At 41.3% G+C, this 19,652-nt stretch overlaps 1 protein-coding gene across 1 annotated transcript; it reads right to left on the bottom strand.

The window, feature by feature from the left end:
- Window positions 1-366: 366 nt before the first annotated feature.
- On the bottom strand, window positions 367-19,464 carry QTRT2 (queuine tRNA-ribosyltransferase accessory subunit 2). The gene is made up of 9 exons (XM_006096831.3): window positions 19,367-19,464; window positions 17,697-17,916; window positions 16,730-16,785; window positions 14,269-14,345; window positions 12,110-12,322; window positions 7,190-7,389; window positions 4,705-4,856; window positions 2,150-2,267; window positions 367-719 (listed from the first exon to the last, which is right to left on the bottom strand). Exons 2-9 carry the CDS (start codon window positions 17,894-17,896, stop codon window positions 488-490), a joined length of 1,248 nt encoding a protein of 415 aa, XP_006096893.1. The 5' UTR covers window positions 17,897-17,916; window positions 19,367-19,464; the 3' UTR covers window positions 367-487.
- Window positions 19,465-19,652: the final 188 nt, after the last annotated feature.

Raw genomic sequence — 19,652 nt, 5'->3', positions numbered from 1 at the left:
AGCTTGGAAGGCAGAAGTACCCAAAAGAGGCCCCTGAGCACATGGAATTAAAGAAAACGCCTGAATGAAGCAGATTCCTTCTCCAGTCAATAGGCATGAGGCCACAAGGCCATGCTGCTCATGACCAATCATCTCCCTTCAAGCTCCAATGCAACTCAGTGTATCCTCAGAATCTCATCACTGCCACTTCAAGGCTGTCTCTTCACATCTAACGCTTTTGACTAAACAAATCTCTACTGACTAAAAGAGTTAGCACAGAAATATTAAAGGTCATGGTTCAATTCTTTCTGATCAATCCAGGTCACTTAAGTCTTTAGAAAAAAGCTCTTTAGCCTCCTGTGGGCAGAGTTTGGTACAGACGTTCCTTATCTGAGCAGATCGTTTTCTCAAATATAAATGATGAAAGCTAAGATCATTTCTTGTTCTCTGCTTCCCACGTAACAACAGTGGCACTGGCTCAATGTGAAGTCAGACCTGTATGCCAGGCTCAAGATGCTTGCCTGCGAATGAGCTCCTTCAGCTGTGCCAGCCTGTCACTCTTTAGTGCTTCCCGGATAGAGTGGAAAAATCCAAAGTAGTGTTCAAAGTTGTGTATCATAAGCAGGACTCCGGCCAACAGTTCATTGGTCACCAGCAGGTGATGAATGTAAGCACGAGTGTGGTTCTTACAGCAGTAACAGGAACACCCTCTCACCAATGGGTCAAAGTCCTCCCGGTACCTGAGAAAGGAAGTTAGAATGACATTCCAGAAAGTGAGGAATATTCGAACTCCACAACCTAGGCTGCCTATTCTGCTGGTGCGTAACGAATATGGTTAATAGCATCACTGCCAAATGTACTGCTGCGCACCTGCTTAAGAGGGCACTGTGGCCCCAGTCAGCAGAACACAATGAGCCAGGGACTCGGCAGTCCTCCTCAGCTGGATATAACCTCTAGCCTGAGGCTTACAAGGGAGCAGCAAAGAGAGTCCTGTGCTCGCTCCCTCAGGCTGAGCACTGTCAGTCACACTGTAATAACAGGAACGCTGTTCTGATGAATGCACATTTCTCCTTTGGCCACCAGAACTAGTATCAGAAGACACGGTCCAACCTTTAACTTGCATAGCGTTTTGCAGTTTACAAACCACTTTTTTATATACTATCTCTTTAATCTCATCAACCACCCTTGGAGACAGGCATTTTTGTTGTCATTTTACTGATGAGGACCACTAAGGGGGCTATGAGGAGGGCTCTGAAGCTACACTGCCTGGGTTTGATTCCTGGATCAGAGCTTACTTGGGCAAGTCACTTAACCTCCCTGTTTTTGTTTCCTCATCTATAATGGTAACAGTGCCCACCTTACAGAGCTGTTCCCCGGATTAAATGAGTGAATATAGGAAAAGGCTTGGACACTGCTGAGCACACACTAAGCACGATATGTGCTACCTTTTATCAGCTATTAAAACGCAGTCAAATGACCTGGCCAGTGTCACACAGGCACGAGCAGTGCTGGGATCCCAACTCCCAAGTCTCTGTAACTTCCAATCTAGCGATGATATAAGAAAACTCCCATTTCCAGCTAAATCTATAACATACAGAGAACTTTAGTGGTAACCATTCATATTACCGTAACATTTAAAAAATAGAAATGGAACTCCTTGGCTATTTTTTAAGACGTTAAATGTGGTAAACATTATTTCACACCTACAATCAAGAAGCCCCTAGAGAATAGATGAAAACTAGGATTTTCATATTCTTTCATAAACTTTCAAATCTGTACTATTACTAGATAGGCATTACTATAGTAAGTTCCTTAAAATTTTAAAAAATGTTGTATTTTATCTTGAAATCCCTATTTTGTTCTGTCATTATTTAAAGTAATTGGAAGTAGTAAAAAACAGCAAACAATGGGTTTGGTCTAACCTTTATGACAGCTCTTCTTAAACAATAGTTAACTAGGCTCAGTTTTCTGATAAGACAAAGTACACAACTTCCTCTGCAGAAAAAGGACTTTCTGAAACTCAATTTGAGAAGGCCTAAGTAATACCCAACTATAAATATTTTATAAAGTCACAAACTGAAAAGGGAACAGTAATGTAAACTTTTAAAACAGATTGAAATTTAAAAGAAATCAATATCTAAACTAAAAAAAAAAAAAAAAAAATCCTTACTTTTTTTCCTTCAGATTAATTTCAAATGATGTCATTTCTTGGTTGCCACTGGCTGTTTTCATTTTCTTTGACTGATCCACATATTGTTTTTCTTCCTGAGTCCCATTTTGTTGTAATACTGAAGGAGAAACCAACAAAAAGTCTTGAATGAAAGTCAGATAAAGAGTGGCCTTTGGGAGTATCTTATTTTAGTTGCTATTTCATGCCCTTAGACTCTGTAATTCCACTCCTGAATCCTATCTCAAGGAAATGACATAAGAAAAATAGCAATATGGCCCTAGCCGGTTTGGCTCAGTGGATAGAGTGTCAGCCTGCGGACTGGAGAGTCCTGGGTTCAATTCCGGTCAGGGTATATACCTTGGTTGCAGGCTTGATTCCTGGCCCTGGTTGAGGTGCATGCAGGAGGTAACCAATCAATGTCCCTCTCATCATTGATGTTTCTGTCTCTCTCTCCCTCTCTCCCCCTTCCTCTCTGAAAGCAATAAAAATATATTTAAAAAGAAAAATAGCAATATGTATAAGATGATCACAGACCCATTATCTATAAATCTATAATATCAAAATTTGGAGATTCAACAATATCTAAACAAATTATGGTTATAAGTACATAATATAATCTTACTGTCAAGAAATGATTTTTAAAAACTAGTTACTGTGTTTATGTGAATAAATGTGTGTGTTGAAGTTATGTCATATCTTAATGCACATGCAAACTAATTGGGCTTTATAACTGCCTATATTCCAAATAGATTGAAAATAGAATTTGGTTTAAATTTGTGTACTCTGTATGGAGACTCCAGTCCTCCAGGGAACGCAGATTATCCAGAATTACATGGGGACTTGAGTTATTCCCCTGAACTCTTTGCTTTAAGAAAAAAACATTCCTGTAACATGGGGATAAGGATACATATGTAATAAGTTAATCAATAAAAACAAACAAACAAACAAAAAACCCAAAAACAAATGGTTATTCCAGTCAAAAAAAAAGAAAAAAACATTCCTGGTTTACAAGAGAAGCACCAGTTCCCAACCACAGAGCCAGCTGCCTTAACAGGGACAAGTAGATGAGTATTTCTAGGAACAAGTAATAACAATCTCAGGGTTGGCCCAAGGAGAATGGGCAGATGGTCCTAGGAAGGTAATCTGGTCCAAGTTAAAGGAAAAAGAGGATGCGACCCGAGCACTGAGCCCAGGGCTATACTTTGCTGCCATGAATTTGCGTGGTGACATGGGAACCCATAAAAGCCTGGCTTTTGGGAAATCCTTCTCACCGAGGGAATTGCTGTCTACATTAGACAACTTATTCCTTTGTAATTTTCACTTTGTAATTGGCAAAGGACTATAAATTACTATACACACAAGTGTGATTAATAATACTTTAATAAGAATGTTCAAACGATTTCAATTTTCCTAATCATAAATAAAAAGCTTTCTCTGGCCAAAGAGGAACAATATCAGGTTCTTTTTCAATTTTGCATATACATGGTACGGAATGACTAATAGCTACCTATGTCCTTGTGGAAATAATTAAGCTTGTAAATAAAGTCATGAACATTTATAAAGTGTTTATGGTACACCTACCCACATACATTATATTCTGGTCTAAAAGACAGTAAAATTGACTTCCTATATATATAAGAATTTGGCCAACCTGATTTATTTTGTTTTCCGAGTAATTCCAATTAGATTAATGCTTAAGTTGCTCTATAAAAGTGTAACATCTTCTGAATGAAATTTTGATAACTTATGGGGAATAAAATGGACCTTTAAATGAAGTCTCTAGCCCCAGTCAAATTTAAGGTTGGCGGTGACAGAGGACGAGTTCAAAGGACAGCAGGACGGGAAAGGACCGCACACCTAGGGAGGCACGAGGGAACACTGGGCAGGCAACATTCTCAGGAAAAACCGGGCAGGTGCTTCAAGGGACCCGGCCCAAAGTCAGCATCCCGGTTCCTTTACTACTGCCAGTTAAATGGCAGAATCCGAAACTGATTTTCTTGACTTCTGAATAACTAAACAATAAAATAAAATGGCAGTGTTCAAAGCAATAATCGCAGCAGAAAACAGCTTTCACATCTCAGTGTGCACACAAAGACAAAAAAGCAAAAGTAACGCTAGGATCAGGGGGGTGAGACTCCCTGTATTTTAATAGCAAAGGATTTGCAAAAAGCAGACAAGAACTCTTTTGTGAAAAAACAAATTAACTTTTACCAAGCAGTTCAAGGTTTTCTTTTCTTAGATTTTCATCACTATTCACTCTGAATGGTCTTTTTCAGGCTGTTAATAGAAGAAGTTTTGTGTGTGTGTTGTGGGTTTTTTTTGCTTCTGCTAACTCCAAAATTACCTGCTAATATTGATGAGCTATGTGTATAGTATTAAGTACCTGGGTTGTGTGGACCAACATGCCAGAGCATACAGATAAGAAACAAAGATGAAGTTTTATAAAAGGCTGGCTTTATAATATGCACATATTTCTGGCTGGCATCACAAGCCAAAACTGATAGGAAACAGAAGAAAGTTAAGGATAACACTGAGATGAACTTCAAAAGACCTACATGTCTGCTCAGGATTCGGCTGGTAATCAAAGCTGAAAGTCAGGGCACCTCCCCGCTCTGTCACTTGATAAGGGAAAAAACTCTCAAATAAGTCCACTCCTCTTTCAATACACTCCAGCACCTCATCTGGCAGGCTAACGCCACAGATGAGCCTGTGAAAATAAGAACACTGACATGAGGACAATGCCAGGACTCAACGAGGGCATTACAATAATAATGAAAACCATCAGTCATAGTTAGCATGGCAGGCAGCAAATAATAAGATGTGGTGGAAAGAACCTTTACTTGGGAGGCAGACAGAGCTGGGCTAGAGAGCTCTGCTATTAATTTACTTGCTGTGTTCTTTGGGAAAGTTTCTTAACCTCTCTGAGTTTTTGTTTTCTCATTTTAAAAACTAGAGGTCCGATGCACGAAATTCATACAAGAGTAGGCCTTCCTTCCCCTGGCTGCCGGCACCGGCTTCCCTCCGCCCCGGTTTTGTCCTGAAGGACATCAGGTCTAATTAGCATATTACCCTTTTATTATTACAGATAAGAGCATTAATAAATACCTCACAGAATTGTTGGGAGAACTAATGAGATATTTGAAAAAGCACAGTGTAAAGGTTAGTTTTCTTCCTCCTCTCATCTGTGCTGAACAACCTCCCTCGTCTTAGACTGAACTTTTATAGCCTACCTATCCACATGGATTTTTTTTAAGAGTGCAAAGCTGTGTGCTTTAGTTCCCCCTCAAATACTTCTATGTTTTAACTGTATGTTGCCTATAATTCATTTTTATAATTGGTTCCAGAAAGGCATTTTTATCATTTACAAAGCAACTCTTGCTCTCAGAATTTCAACTATGCCCATAGAATCTAGGAATCTAGTTGGCCTTATTTATGCTTCTTTATATTTTCACCATGAGTAAAATGTCTGCATGGAGGGATGAGGTGGTAATTTTAGAGGTATGGGCAAGGCATTCTGAGAATATTAATACTCAACCAAGGTTTTACCACTAAAACAACACTGGAAGATGCTAGATCAGGGCTGGTTGGCTGCTGTTTTTTATGTTTGTTTTTCTACCCATAGTTCCTTTTATGAACTGGCAGAGAAAAGCTTACAGACTCTCTGATTTCTAAAAGAAGTCCAAAAAAGGCTTATGTAATATTAAACAACCAGAACCCTTAAATATACTCTGTTTTTTCTGACTACAGTTTCCCTCAAGTAACGTAATGTCTTAGACATCCTCTCCAACCGAAGCTGGAGTTTCTACACACTTATAGAAAGAAAAACAATCCCAGCTTTCAAATCCAGTAACAGACATCTGTGAGCACTTAACTCAGAGAAGTCCAGAAAAAGACTAGAAATACTAACGCTAAACTGTAGTCTGTACCGGAATGGACTAGGAGAGGGAGCAATGAACAGACAATGGGGTTAAAATCGGGGCAAATGCTGCCTGGGGTAATGAAAAGATATCATTCTGGCTGGTGTTTACACAAGTGTGTGTGTGTATAAAAAGTCATCAAGCTCTACATAAGATTCACACACTTTACTGAAAGTTATAACTGTTTTTAAAAAGTAGTAAAATTGCATGTTAGATACTAGCCAACAGCCCGAGGGGTATAAAGCAGCACGTCAAAATCAGACCTCTTGTGATATCTATAGGAAAGAGCATAAATATTCACACCAAGTGGGAAAAAGACTATTCTTTAAAAACACAAAATTGGGGGTAGTCTAATAAGACATCAGCTGCACTCAGAAACTCGGGACTTTTAGCTTTGAATCATGTAGATCATCCCTTCTCACCAGCACACAGTAAAACCTGGGATTTATGGAAAGAACCATAGTGTTGCCGGCCCCCTCAATTTCAAAATATGATACCACTGCCTCAAATCTACGAAGTTCTTATTAGTAGTGCCCATCTTCATTCTGCTAGGCAGCACAGATTCATCCTCAGCTCTCCCTGAGGAAGGCCAGAGTCCCCACAGCTTATACCTGTCCCTGGAAACCATGTTCTAATGCACAGGAACAGTGCTTGCATTTAGCACAAGAATGAGGAGAAACAGTATGACACTTGTCCTCACTTAGAATGAGCATCAAATAAATCATTCATATGGCAACTGTCCTCTGGTCTACATCCTGAACCAACCACAGGACAGCCTCGATGGAAATTCCCCCTGTGGTCAGCCTCAGCCCAGAAAGGACATCATCAAAACATTGAAAGAGCCCTAACTGGCAGCATGCGGACTGAAGGGTCCCAGGTTCTATTCCGGTCAAGGGCATGTACCTTGGTTGCGGGCACATCCCCAGTAGGGAGTGTGCAGGAGGCAGCTGATCGATGTTTCTAACTCTCTACCCTCTCCCTTCCTCTCTGTATAATCAATAAAATATATTTTTTTAAAAAACATCGAAAGACACGCCCATGTATAGACTGCACAATACTCAACCCCCAGCACTCCTGTTCTGCCGCCCATGAAACTCAGCCAGCATCCTCACTCAGCACTGGCCTCGGTTTGTCTTCCGGCAGCTCCGCGGTAACTGACGACAGCAAGTCCAGTCTAGCGTCCAGAGTTGTCGGGTTCCCTTGAAAGCCATCCAGAAGGAAGCCACCTACAGGCCGCTTGGCTGTCTCTCGTGCTGACCTCAGCCTCTCCTCCATCACATCTCCACCTTCAATCACTCCAATGATCGTACTTTTCTGAAGGACCTAAGGTAAAAAAGGACTGAACAATTGTAACCGTTTCCAGGAGTGGAGACCTTTGTCTAAAATCTAAATGCACCTTACAAAGAAGCCCAATGGACAGACAAGATCTCAGTGGGAAGCACGCAGGGAATGGTGCTGTCTCTGCTCCGAAGGGCACAATTTGAAAGCCACCCAAGTATGAAAAGACTGTGTGGAGAAACTGAAGCAATCGGCAAACGCAGCCATGCTTTAGCTTAGATTAAATTAAATGCATGCTGAGCAGGTACAAGAGGAAAAAGACAAAGGGATGGTTTCAATTTGTTTAAATGACTATCCAGGCCTGCTTGAGGTCCCCGCCACGTCATTATTAATTAGGGTCAACTTTAGGAACTTCTAAACTATTTGGTTGGGACAATGGACTATACATTTGGAAAACAAAAACAAAACAAAAAAAATCCTACTGCACACCATCCTTAAAAGTAAAACTAAACATAAAAAAATATAGTTATGCAAGTATTAGAAGAATATATTAAATATTTTTTTAATCTTGGTCTAAGGAAGGCCTTCCTAAGCAACCTAAAGCTTACAGTAAAAGGCTGACATATTTCAGTACAAAAACACTAACCTTCTCTAGTAAAATATACTATCAACAAGGGCAAAGGAAAACTTACTCTTTGGAAGAATAGGTAAACATCTACACCACAGAAAAAGCTCCAAAAATCCTCTAAGGAAATGACAACCCTATTGAAATCTAGACAGATATGTAAATATGAACTTCCGAAAAAGAAATGTAAATGCCCTGTACACATATGGAGAGCTTACTAAACCTCACAGTGAGGAAATGCAAATTGGAAACAATTAGATACCATTTTTGCCCATCACACTGACAAAAAAGCTCAAAGATAACAACACAGTGAAAGTGAAAGTGAAAAATGTACTTACATACCCCGAAAACTAGAAAATAAAAATTAGTCCAGCCTTGTGGGAGGGCATGTACACAACACGTATCACAATGTCTGTGGTTTCATCTTTATATCCTAAAATTTCACTTCTACAAATTTCTACAACAAATATATTCACGAGGAAAGAGTTTCAAGATATTGTTAAGCAAGGAACAAGGAAATTTCTGAACATATGATTGTATTCATGTTATAAAAACCACATATATATGTAATAATTATGTGTATGTAACTATAAATATAAGCTTTGCAAGGAAATACACAAGTCAACAGTGGCTTTCTGGTAGAACAGAGGGGTGGGGAGGGAGCCTGGGAGGCTGTGAAGAGGGAATTTTGCTTCTTAAACAGGAGGGGCATCATCACACTCTTCCTCCAGAAAGAACACTTTGGATATTGTGTGGCGAGTGAATTAAGAGGGAGTATGGCTAAAGGATGCGGCAGGAGCCAACGTAATAATCCAGGTGAAAGTCCAAGAGGACCTGGACTAAGGCAGTGCCAGTGGGGTGAAGAGAGGTGGATCTGAAACCTCATCAGGTGGTACAATCAACAACTGATTAGTTGTCCAAGAAGAGGATGAGGACAGTCTACTCTAGGTCCTAGACTTTAGGACAGTGATGGCGAACCTATGACATGCGTGTCAGAGGTGACACGCGAACTCATTTTTTTGGTTGATTTTTCTTTGTTAAATGGCATTTAAATATATAAAATAAATATCAAAAATATAAATCTTTGTTTTACTATGGTTGCAAATATCAAAAAATTTCTATATGTGACACGGCACCAGAGTTAAGTTAGGGTTTTTCAAAATGCTGACACGCCGAGCCAAAAGGTTCGCCATCACTGCTCTAGAATGACTCCTGGCTCCTTTTTGGAAGTCCAGGGAGATGCTGAGAAGAGCAGACAGATAATCCTAAAAAAAAAAAATAGTGAGCCCTAACCAGTTTGGCTCAGTGGATAGAGCGTCGGCCTGCAGACTGAAGGGTCCCAGATTCGATTCCGGTCAAGGGCATGTACCTTGGTTGCGGGCACATCCCCAGTTAGGGGGTGTGCAGGAGGCAGCTGATCGATGTTTCTCTCATCGATGTTTCTAACTCTCTATCCCTCTCCCTTCCTCTCTGTAAAAAATCAATAAAATATATTTTTTTTAAAAAATAGTGAGGCTGAGACAAGATGAACATCCTGTTTTGTGTATTCTGAGTTTGAGGTATCAGTGGAACATACACATTTAGCCACAGCAGAGGCCTGATTATGGACATGTGAGATACACAAATGTGAGTGCCCAGGCTAGAACGGTAGTCCCTTGGCACTGGGCAGCCACTCCCGACTCCTGCTTCCACGGCAGACATGCCTAACAGACCACTCTCTTCCTGCTCGTACCAGGCACAGCTCCAAGCACCTTGGGATGAAACCTGTTCGCCATCTACGGCCTAGGGAATGTATAAAGAAGAAAAGAAGTCCAACAACAGAACTTGGGGAGCCTCAACACTTAGGGCACTCAGAATAAGAGGATCCAGTGAATAAGCGGGGAAGGAATCATTGGAAAAGGAAAAGATGTATGCAGACATACAAAGCAGAGTTACACAGGCTTGCTCCTTTGTGTGACTGACACAGCCCTATCTGAGAAATTCCCTTTCATGGGTATAAGAAGCAGGGTCACATATAGTTATTGTCTAAAATGGAACACATTTGCCCTGACCAGTTTGGCTCAGTGGATAGAGCGTCGGCCTGCGGACTGAAGGGTCCCAGGTTCGATTCCGGTCAAGGGCATGTACCTTGGTTGCGGCCATATCCCCAGTAGGGGGTGTGCAGAAGGCAGCTGATCCATGTTTCTCTCTCATCGATGTTTCTAACTCTCTATCCCTCTCCCTTCCTCTCTGTAAAAAAATCAATAAAATATATTTTTTAAAAAATAAAAATTAAAAAATAAAATGGAACACATTAAAGAGTATAGGAGGCACTATTAATAATCATATCAAGACAATAGCATAAACATAAGGGGTAGAGAGGAATCCCAGCATTTGACCGACACACGAAAATAGTGTGAAATGGTGAGGCTGAGTATAACATAGAAGAAAGACTTGAGGCGCATCTGGCCTTTCTAATAACCATATCCTGTCATACTCTGTCCTTTTTACTCATCAAACATTACTCATTTACAAGGATAATTACTGGCTCAAAACAATGGCTAGTGAGCAACACTAGCAATTCAGACTCACAGCAGTGTCCCAGGCTGAACTCCTATTGCAGATACTGAGAGTTCTATTCTGAATGACAACTAAGTTTCCTCTCATTATTTCGTGTATACTAACTATATTAGTCAAATTACATTTTTATGGGTAAACTCAAAATGACAATGTTCCTCCAACGGAAGCACCTGCCACAGTGGGAACTGATCGGTGCTCAGGACGACCACCTAAATCATCAGACCCTGATTCTCCCCTCTGGTCACTATCTCCTGAACTCCTACCTCCTCTGCGTTCTCCTAGTGAACGCGTCCTTTTCCAACGTCACTACCAACTCTGCTATCGGGAGCCCTTATTTACAGCTACAGCTCCTTCCCCAGCCATCATAACCATTCACCATCAGTATTTACGGAGGGTGTAAGGAATTTTGCTACCTGATGAAGATACAAAAATAACACACAGAAATTGAGCTTAAGGAGGTCAAAATTAATAAAGACAAACACATAAATCATTGCAGTACAATATGATTGGGGCTATAATATAGCTACATCCAAATGAAAGGAGTGGCAAAGAGTGAAAAGAACTTCCTGGGAGGGTCAGGGGCAGTTTCCTCGAATGAAAACAATGGAATAAATGAGCCGGAGCTGGAAGCAAGAGAAATATGGCTGAGAATAAGAAAAAAGCAGCAGACCAGAAGGAAGTCTGCATGCAGGCACAGTGCCCTGAAACAGGAAATGCCTCAGGGAACTGCAAGTGCCAGCCACAGAGAAAGTAGGCCACACTGGGTGGAGAAACAGGCAGAGGCCGGGTCTGCAGGCTGTTCACGCCATGTAAGAGCTGAAGTGGAGAACCTCAAATTCTTTTAGGAAAGTGGACAACCGGTTCATGTTTGTGCTTTACGAAGATCTCCTGGACGGCAGGGCTGAAGATGGATTGGGTGGAATGGAGAACAGAGGCAGAAATAACAATTAAATAATTATTTACATAAGAAAATCTGAAGTTATGAGGCCTTAAGATGGTGATAAGGGCGGTGAGGGGGCAGATTCTAGGTATATTTAGGGAGATGGTATCAAAGGGGAGTGAATATTGGAGATTAAATAGGATATTGAAAGGAGTCTTGAAAGACTCAACTTTCTGTGTTGAGAAACTTGGTGGCTGCCAAAAACTGAAGCAGAGCATTGATAGAGAGCAAAAGGAAGAAGAGGTTTGAAGAGAAAAGATACGGAGTTTCTTCTCTGAGTTTAAGATGTACATGAGGAATATTCTAGAAATAGAGCCCAGATAAGCCCTGTAGTTATGCGATCCTGAAGCTAAGCAATGTGATCTTGATTGTACCTAGTATTTTAGAACTATCAGCAATAAAAAAAAAAAACTAAAGGGAGACTGCCTAATGAGAACACATACAGTGGGATGTAAAGAGAACCTTAGACAGAATCCTAGAGAGCAATTATAATTAATGGGTCAGGAAAAAAAGAGAAGGAGAGCATACAAGAGACAAGAAGCAAGGAGCAGAGAAGTAGGAAGAACAGAAGAGGCAGTGTCATGCAATGGCAATTAGCAAGAGTTTCCAAGAAAGAGGAGCAGTGAGATGCACAGCTTTACCTCTGACTCTTCCTGCAGCCGCAGACAATGATCCAGGAACAGCAGCGATCGGTCAACAGACTTCCTGGCTCTTTTTATGGAACTTGCTTCCGCACAAGATGCTTCTCCATCTGAGAGGCACTGGAACCAGTCTGGCTGAAGGGCCTGCTGGATTGCCATGAACTTGGAAGCTGTCATTTCCACTCGTCCTCCAACACCCCACACAGACACAGACTGCCAATGAACAAGACGATGGGGAATTAGCAAGAGTGAAATGCAAATAACAGAATGCTAAAGCAATTCTGAATTTAATTCTTCTTTACAACTAGAGATGTAGCAATTCAACATCCTAGACATGTGAGTAAGAGGGTTCCTATACTAAACTCCAAATTCTCTAAGAACCTTGTTGCTCACAGAGAATCCTTCAAGGGCCATACAAGCCAACGTCTGAGCTTGCTCCCAAGAATTCTGTTACACTTTCCTAGAAGCCCAGTCTTCCAGTCTCGCCCACCCCACTCTACCCATGCTGTTCCTGAATACACCGCAGACTTTGATTCTTCTGTCTTTAATCACATCACTCCTTTTGACTGAAGTACCCTTCCCCTACTCCTTTGCCCGGTACCCTTCAAGACAGAGTTCAAATATCACCTACTCTAATGTGTTCCCCAAACTTCCCTGGCATGATCAATTGCCTCACCCACGTTCTTTCAGAAATGTGTGCTTACTTCTTTTATAGAAATGATAGCCCTTAGCACACCATTGTATATTTGACTAGAGTATCCCAATTCATGTTGTGCCCCAAAAGCACAGTCTAGGGCCTTACACATCATTAAGCAATTACCAAGTTGAGTTACATACAGAATTATGTGCTAAGACATAAATCCCACAGTACACGAGAACCTCTGTATCAGTGGTTCTCAACCTTCCTAATGCCGCAACCCTTTAATACAGTTCCTCATGTTGTGGTGACCCCCAACCATAAAATTATTTTCGTTGCTACTTCATAACTGTAATTTTGCTACTGTTATGAATTGTAATGTAAATATCCAATATGCAGGATGTATTTTCATTGTAACAAATTGAACATAATTAAAGCATAGTGATTAATCACAAAAACAATATGTAATTATTTATGTGTTTTCCGATGGTCTTAGGCGACCCCTGTGAAAGGGTCATTCGACCTCCAAAGGGGTTGCGACCCACAGGTTGAGAACCGCTGCTCTATACGTTCCTTTGGTTACTTCTCCTACAGCTCCTCTCTTCTCTGAAAAGATTGACAAGGACATAGGTGGGGAAGCGACGCGCAGTCTTTATTTTGGCATGTTTAAATGAATCCTCTCTCCTTTATAAATAGGGTAGATAACTGACATCAAAATATTTTCTTTTGAATACAAATTACAAAATAAAAAGAAGTGTAAAGCAGAAGAGTAATTTAAAATAGTAATCTTAGTAAGATTAATACATATTGTTGACATCAATAAATTGGGTGCAGGGAAAGGAATTGCATTTGTAAAGTAGTGTATACAGGGGTAGGCAAAGGAGGTTTGCAGTTATTTGTATGAAAAAATATATAAGGATAAGTAATAATACAAGAATAAACTGTGTTTCACATACTCACAACTGTGAACCTCCTTCTGCCTACACTGTACTGAAACCTTGCCACAGCACTGTCCTCAAGGACAATGCAATGGGGCCATGTCTCAAGAGAAAACTTTTAATGAAGTCCTTTTGATATTCTTCTTCACTAGCTAAAAAGTGGACCCAGTTTTTTTAAATTCTGTTCTAAAAACAAGCAGTATTACACTGAGGTTCCACTATATATAGTTGGACATGTGATAACACTCATCAGCAACTTTCCCCACTCCTCCTGAGGTTGTTAAAACTGCAAATAAAGCATGGTATCAAAAGACTACTGTTTTCTACCATCATAGCAATTTCTTTTTTTGGAATGTACTTAACCCTTTTCCAGCCCCAAATTTTTGTAACAATGAGAAAGTTGAGGATACATTCTTTACCTTAACTCTATCCTCAGGCAGATCTCCTTTAACTCCTGTAAACCACCCATCCTACTATATTTATAAAAATAAAGAGAAGGCAAAAAGCGGTCAGGAATGGGCCAACATCCCAAGCAGACTTCCTGGGACAAAGTTGTAGCCTTGGAGGAATGTCTGAGAACATACCTTGTTTGTTACATAACCAGCTGGGCAGGGGCTGACTGGATCGTGCAGGGAGCAGTACAAGAGCGATTCTGGCATGCCTGTATAAACATAAACAAGAACCCTTGAAAGCACTTATATCAACAATTACACTGTGTTATACCAGAACAGCTTCATGATGTATACTGCTAGATAAAGCAACACTGAGCCCAGTAAATGGCTCATATATGCACTTAGAAGTACAGGAGGCCTGTCAACATGAATGAAAAATACTTTGAAACCCGCTAATCTAAATGAATTAACTGCAAAGGTTCATTTCTAATGACATAGTGCATTGCTACAAAGGGAAGGTATATCTTTTTTTTTTTTTTTTTGGGGGGGGGGGGTATATCTTAAGGATGAGATACAATGAAAGTGTTTAATGACACGTTGACCCTACTCGATTTGCTTTGAAGACGAATTTAGTATCAATTATGTTCACTGTAGTTACTATGCAAGGGGAACTAGCTCCTGGAAAGATGAAATGATCTAATCAAAAGATAATCTCATTAATGATAAAGCCATCCCACATCATGAGTCCCTAGACAAGTGATGGCGAACCTTTTGAGCTCAGCGTGTCAGCATTTTGAAAAACCCTAACTTAACTCTGGTGCCGTGTCACATATAGAAATTTTTTGATATTTGCAACCATAGTAAAACAAAGATTTATATTTTTGATATTTATTTTATATATTTAAATGCCATTTAACAAAGAAAAATCAACCAAAAAAATGAGTTTGCGTGTCACCTCTGACACGCGTGTCATAGGTTCGCAATCACTCCCCTAGAGGCAGAATTAAAAGCTGTAGGATAGTGCAAATGAATCTCATTTTCAGTAAGTTTCACTGACTCAAGATGATAGTTTCTTAGGTTCTTTAGTCAAAAAAAAGTTGTTTTTAAAAAAAAAATCCAAAAAAAGTTTAGGAAACCATATGTGCTTAAATTTCATATGCTACCCTGCATTTTTATAAGAAAAAAAATAGAATTTCAATGAAAAAAGACCCCCAAAATAAAGCAAATTAAAAAAAAAATCTCTGCAGTTCTTCACCTCATTTTCCACAATCTCAACTGCTACAATAATCTGTAGAAAGCTTATATTAGCTATTTTCACTTATGTGGGGAGCTGATATAGGGTTAAGCCTCGGACTGACCTGTGGGCAAAGTCATAAACAATTCCCAGTTTAGAGGGCACAGTCCTCTTAGCATAATTAGGCTTGACCTTATGAGGCTCTCTAGATCTTATCTGGGAAGCTAATGGGCTGAGGGAAGTGCAGGAAGTGTAACTATGGTCAAAACAAGTGAAACTCACAAGAACTGTGTAACTATAGAAACCACTACCTTGTTTACCTCTCACTATAAAATAAAGGCTCAGCTTGCCTTGGGATATCTCTCTCTCTGTGGCCTCAGCCAGGCACAGGAAGATCCACGGAGACTAAGGAAAGCTAGAGAGTTCTGAACGCTGTCTCCGTGTAAAACATTCTTCGCCGACTCCATCCACACCTTTGGGAACCCCTGGACCGCTGGGGCTGGACCCCGGCACACTTAATTTTAGACTTGTATACTTTAAAGCTGGTTATTAAAACTGGTCTCATATCAAGAAAAACTATATTACATAAATTCCTCTACTGAAATATAGGGCCTTGTGACAAGTCATCATGCAGTTTCTCTCATAAGCAGACTATTGAATAACCAATGGAAACAGGATTTTTATTCACTTAAGTGAGCCTTAGATATTGGAAAAAGCTTCAGGAAAAAATGGTCTGCAGAAGAATTTATTCTCCAGCTATCACTGCTAAGCTTTTCCTATAAATAAATGGACACATACCCCTGCATTTAAAATCCTAGTTCTGGACCAAAAGAAAACATTAACATATCAGAAGGTAGCAGTACATAAACTCTTTGTCCTCTGCCTTATGTTTTAGGCCCAAACCTAACAAAACTCCTTTGGATCTTAGGGAAATTCCATGCAGTGTCTCACTTCTAGGTCTTTGCTCTATGCCTGGAATATCTGCCCATACCTGTCTACTACCACCCCCTCCTGGCCTGGCTAACTCTTCCTTGATCCAGCTAAGGAGCCCCTCAACTTCTCTCTCAAAAATTCTTTCTTTACTCTGACCTCCTTCCACATGTACCCTACAGCAGGTTATGTGCTTCTCCCTCTGGCTCTCATGATACATGTACATATCCCTAATCTTCAAATGTAGTCACCACTCTACTGGAATTACCTGTTTATTTTTATTCCAACTAGGTTCTGGGTTCCATGAGGGCAATAATTGTTCCCTATTCATCTTTAAATCCCCAATGTCTGGTTCTCAGATGCTCAATAAATGCTTACTAAATTAATGAACCAGCAAATGTATGAATGAAAGATCAAAGAATAAACAGCACCTCCAAACTCCAAATTAATACATCATAAGGCACACATGAATAACTTAATTAATTTTACCTATAAACTTTCCAACTCCTTCCTTATATTCTGTCAAGACTTCGTGATATTCTGCCCTGTAAGTAAAACAGAAAAATACATAATAATGAATCATTCCACAGACACTCGATACAACAATTGAAGTCCTCTTCTCACCCAAACATGCTATGTGACAGTAAATGTAGTCTTGAACAACAAATACACCATTACTCAAGAGTCCCAACTCACCAGGCTAGATGCATTAGCCAGAGTAAAGGTTTTCAATCTGCAAGTGGTTCGGTGAGAAGAGAAACTGGCAAAGTTCAACTGCTCCAGAATATCTCGATTTCTTCTTCACCGTCCCATTCCAAATCAGTTTATTATTAACACAACTAGAGGCCCAGTGCACAAATTCGTGCAGGGGTGGGTCCAGCAGGCCCGCCCCAATTGGGGCTTATGGGAGTGGGGGTGGGGGGTGCCACAGACAGTTGGGGGGGAGGGCAACTGCCCTGCTCCCTGGTGGAACTCCCGGTGGAGGGGACAATTTGCATATTAGCCTTTTATTATATAGGATATTGTAGTCATTTCATCTAGAGCAGATTATTCAATTAAGGATAAGGTCAATATGCACAATACACAAAATGGTCTAACTCCATTAGCTCTGTTTCCATAAGTAGCACATGCAAGTACACGTGCAGGGACAGAGAAATCTTTTGAGGTTGGTGCATAAAGGCAGCCCCTACCCTGTCACCCTTGGGAGCAGTGGCAATGAGGAACCTTGGGTTCAGAGGAAAAGTGAAGCAGCTTTAACATGGAGGTCTGACCTGTGCCTTCCAGATTAGGGCCAGATGATGTATAACATTTGATATATTTCTTCTGATTTCATTCTAAAAAAATCTACAAATTTTACACATATAAGCAAGAAAGTCTTTTGCTTTGCTGTACCTTAGTTAAGGTAACTAAGCTGCTGCCAAAGTTGAAACCTGGAACGGTTGAGTCCACTACTTACAGTGATGACAGTGTAAGCTGAGCCATGGCAGGAACCCCGTGGATACTATGCAGCGTGTGATGGGTCAGGTGTGGGGCAGAGCCAGTCTTGGTGTATAGAAGGCAGCCTGGAATGTCCATTGTGCGGTCCCCTGTTTTGCCCAGGTTTTTTATTTTTCCTAGGCGACAGCCATTAACGACCTTGGTGAGACTCAGCTTCATCCTGAGGGATTCTCCAGGTCCTGATAAGAAAAGATCATTAAATTCAGAAGAAGTTTCATGACATTTAAAGGCTGAACATTTTGCAAATATAACCTACAAAAAAATTAATTATAGCATGTTTAGGACTACTTCCAGCCTGAGATTTTCTTATATATCCAGGGGAATGGGAAAAAGTCCCTGAGCAATCTAATGACATCAACCCCATTTAAATTCAGTTACTGAATTTTTGTCTGACCTGATAAAATCCAAACCAATGGAAGGACGAAAGTGAAGACTAATCATAGAAAGAATGCTATGCAGCCAAGGCTCACTCTCAGCCTTGCAATGTGTAGAGAAAAGTCACACTGCTTGGGAAATACTGATCATTTTACATATGAGTAAACCGAGGCTAATAAAGTCACCATTTGGGAAGTGTCAGAGCCAGGACTTAAATCATAGAAGTCTGACTGTGGAGGTTGTACTCTTATAGGCTGGTAGCCCATTAGAAGTCCTGAATCTTGTCCATGCACATATGCAATGTTTACTTATGTTACTCCAATGTGTACGCCAATGTTAAGAAATAATTTTAAAGTCATCTATTCCATTTTGCTCCATTTATTTGTCCCACTTATTTAGACATTCATTGGTTGATTCTTGTATGTGCCCTTATCTGGATCGAACCCGCAACCTTGGGTATCAGGTCCACGCTCTAACCAACTTACTGGTAACTACCCGCCTGAGCTACCCAGCCAGGGCCTATGTATCACAATTTAATCAACCATCGCCATTCTGACGGGCCCTGAAGACGGAGCGGGTCCCAAGACCACTGCAAAGTTGAGGGCACGGCTTCCCTGATCTCGTTTTCACCAATCTCAAGTCCAGTTTAGTTTACGTTTCCTGGAAGGGTTCTATACATATACACTGACTTTCCATCGTTACCAGACTCCAATGATTTCAGTACTATCGCCCCCATTTTGCCGAGGGGCCGAGAGTTATTAAGCAAGTCCCTTGAGGTCATGCAGCCACGAAGTAGCTGGTCCAAAGCTCCCGCTCTAAACATCTACCCTGCCTAATGCACCCCTGCGCTCCAGAATGGACTGTCCACGCAAACATCCATGCTCTGTCCAAAAGGACGGATGTACCTACACTCCAGGAGCCACCTCCAGGCCTCGCGGAGCTCTAGGCTCAGCAATGCGGGATCATCCCACTCGCTCCAGCATCCTGGGCGGCCCGGGGGAAGCTTTCGGCTGACAACTTGACCCTTCAGCAGAGGCCAGTTGAAAGCAGGTCCCTTTTACTCAGAGATGCGGTGAAAGTTCGCCGGTTTGGGAGAATCTGGACACGGAAGCCACCAGGAGAGACCCAGAGAAGGCAAGGGGATTCGTGGTGGGGAGTTCAACAGTTAGTGCAACACAACCAGGAAGTGTCTGGGCGCGACGCGACTCATCACCCGTAGTAGTCCCCACACCCTCAGGGAGAGGGGGCACTCACCTGCAAACCTCCCAACTGTTCTTGTCTGGAGACCCCTCAGCCTCCCCACAGCTGGCTTCCACGTGTCCCGCTTGCAGAATCACCGCCTCGGATGCAGAGCCAATCAGGGAGCATTGCGTCATCACCGGGCGCCAGGAAAAGGCAAAAGTAATCTCCTCGCGAACTCGAGCGAAAGCCCAGACCTCGGACGGCTGCCGTTGCCACGGGTAACCGAGCTAACGCGCTCCGCCTGCGCAAAGCCTCCTGGGAGTGGTGGTTCGCCGGCGCCCCTCACCTGCCGTCCTTG

This window comes from Myotis lucifugus, unplaced genomic scaffold, assembly GCF_000147115.1.
Source record: "Myotis lucifugus unplaced genomic scaffold, Myoluc2.0 scaffold_188, whole genome shotgun sequence".
NCBI lineage: Eukaryota > Metazoa > Chordata > Mammalia > Chiroptera > Vespertilionidae > Myotis > Myotis lucifugus.
Note: the sequence above shows the minus strand (reverse complement) of the source record. Positions and strands in the feature narration are given on the sequence as shown.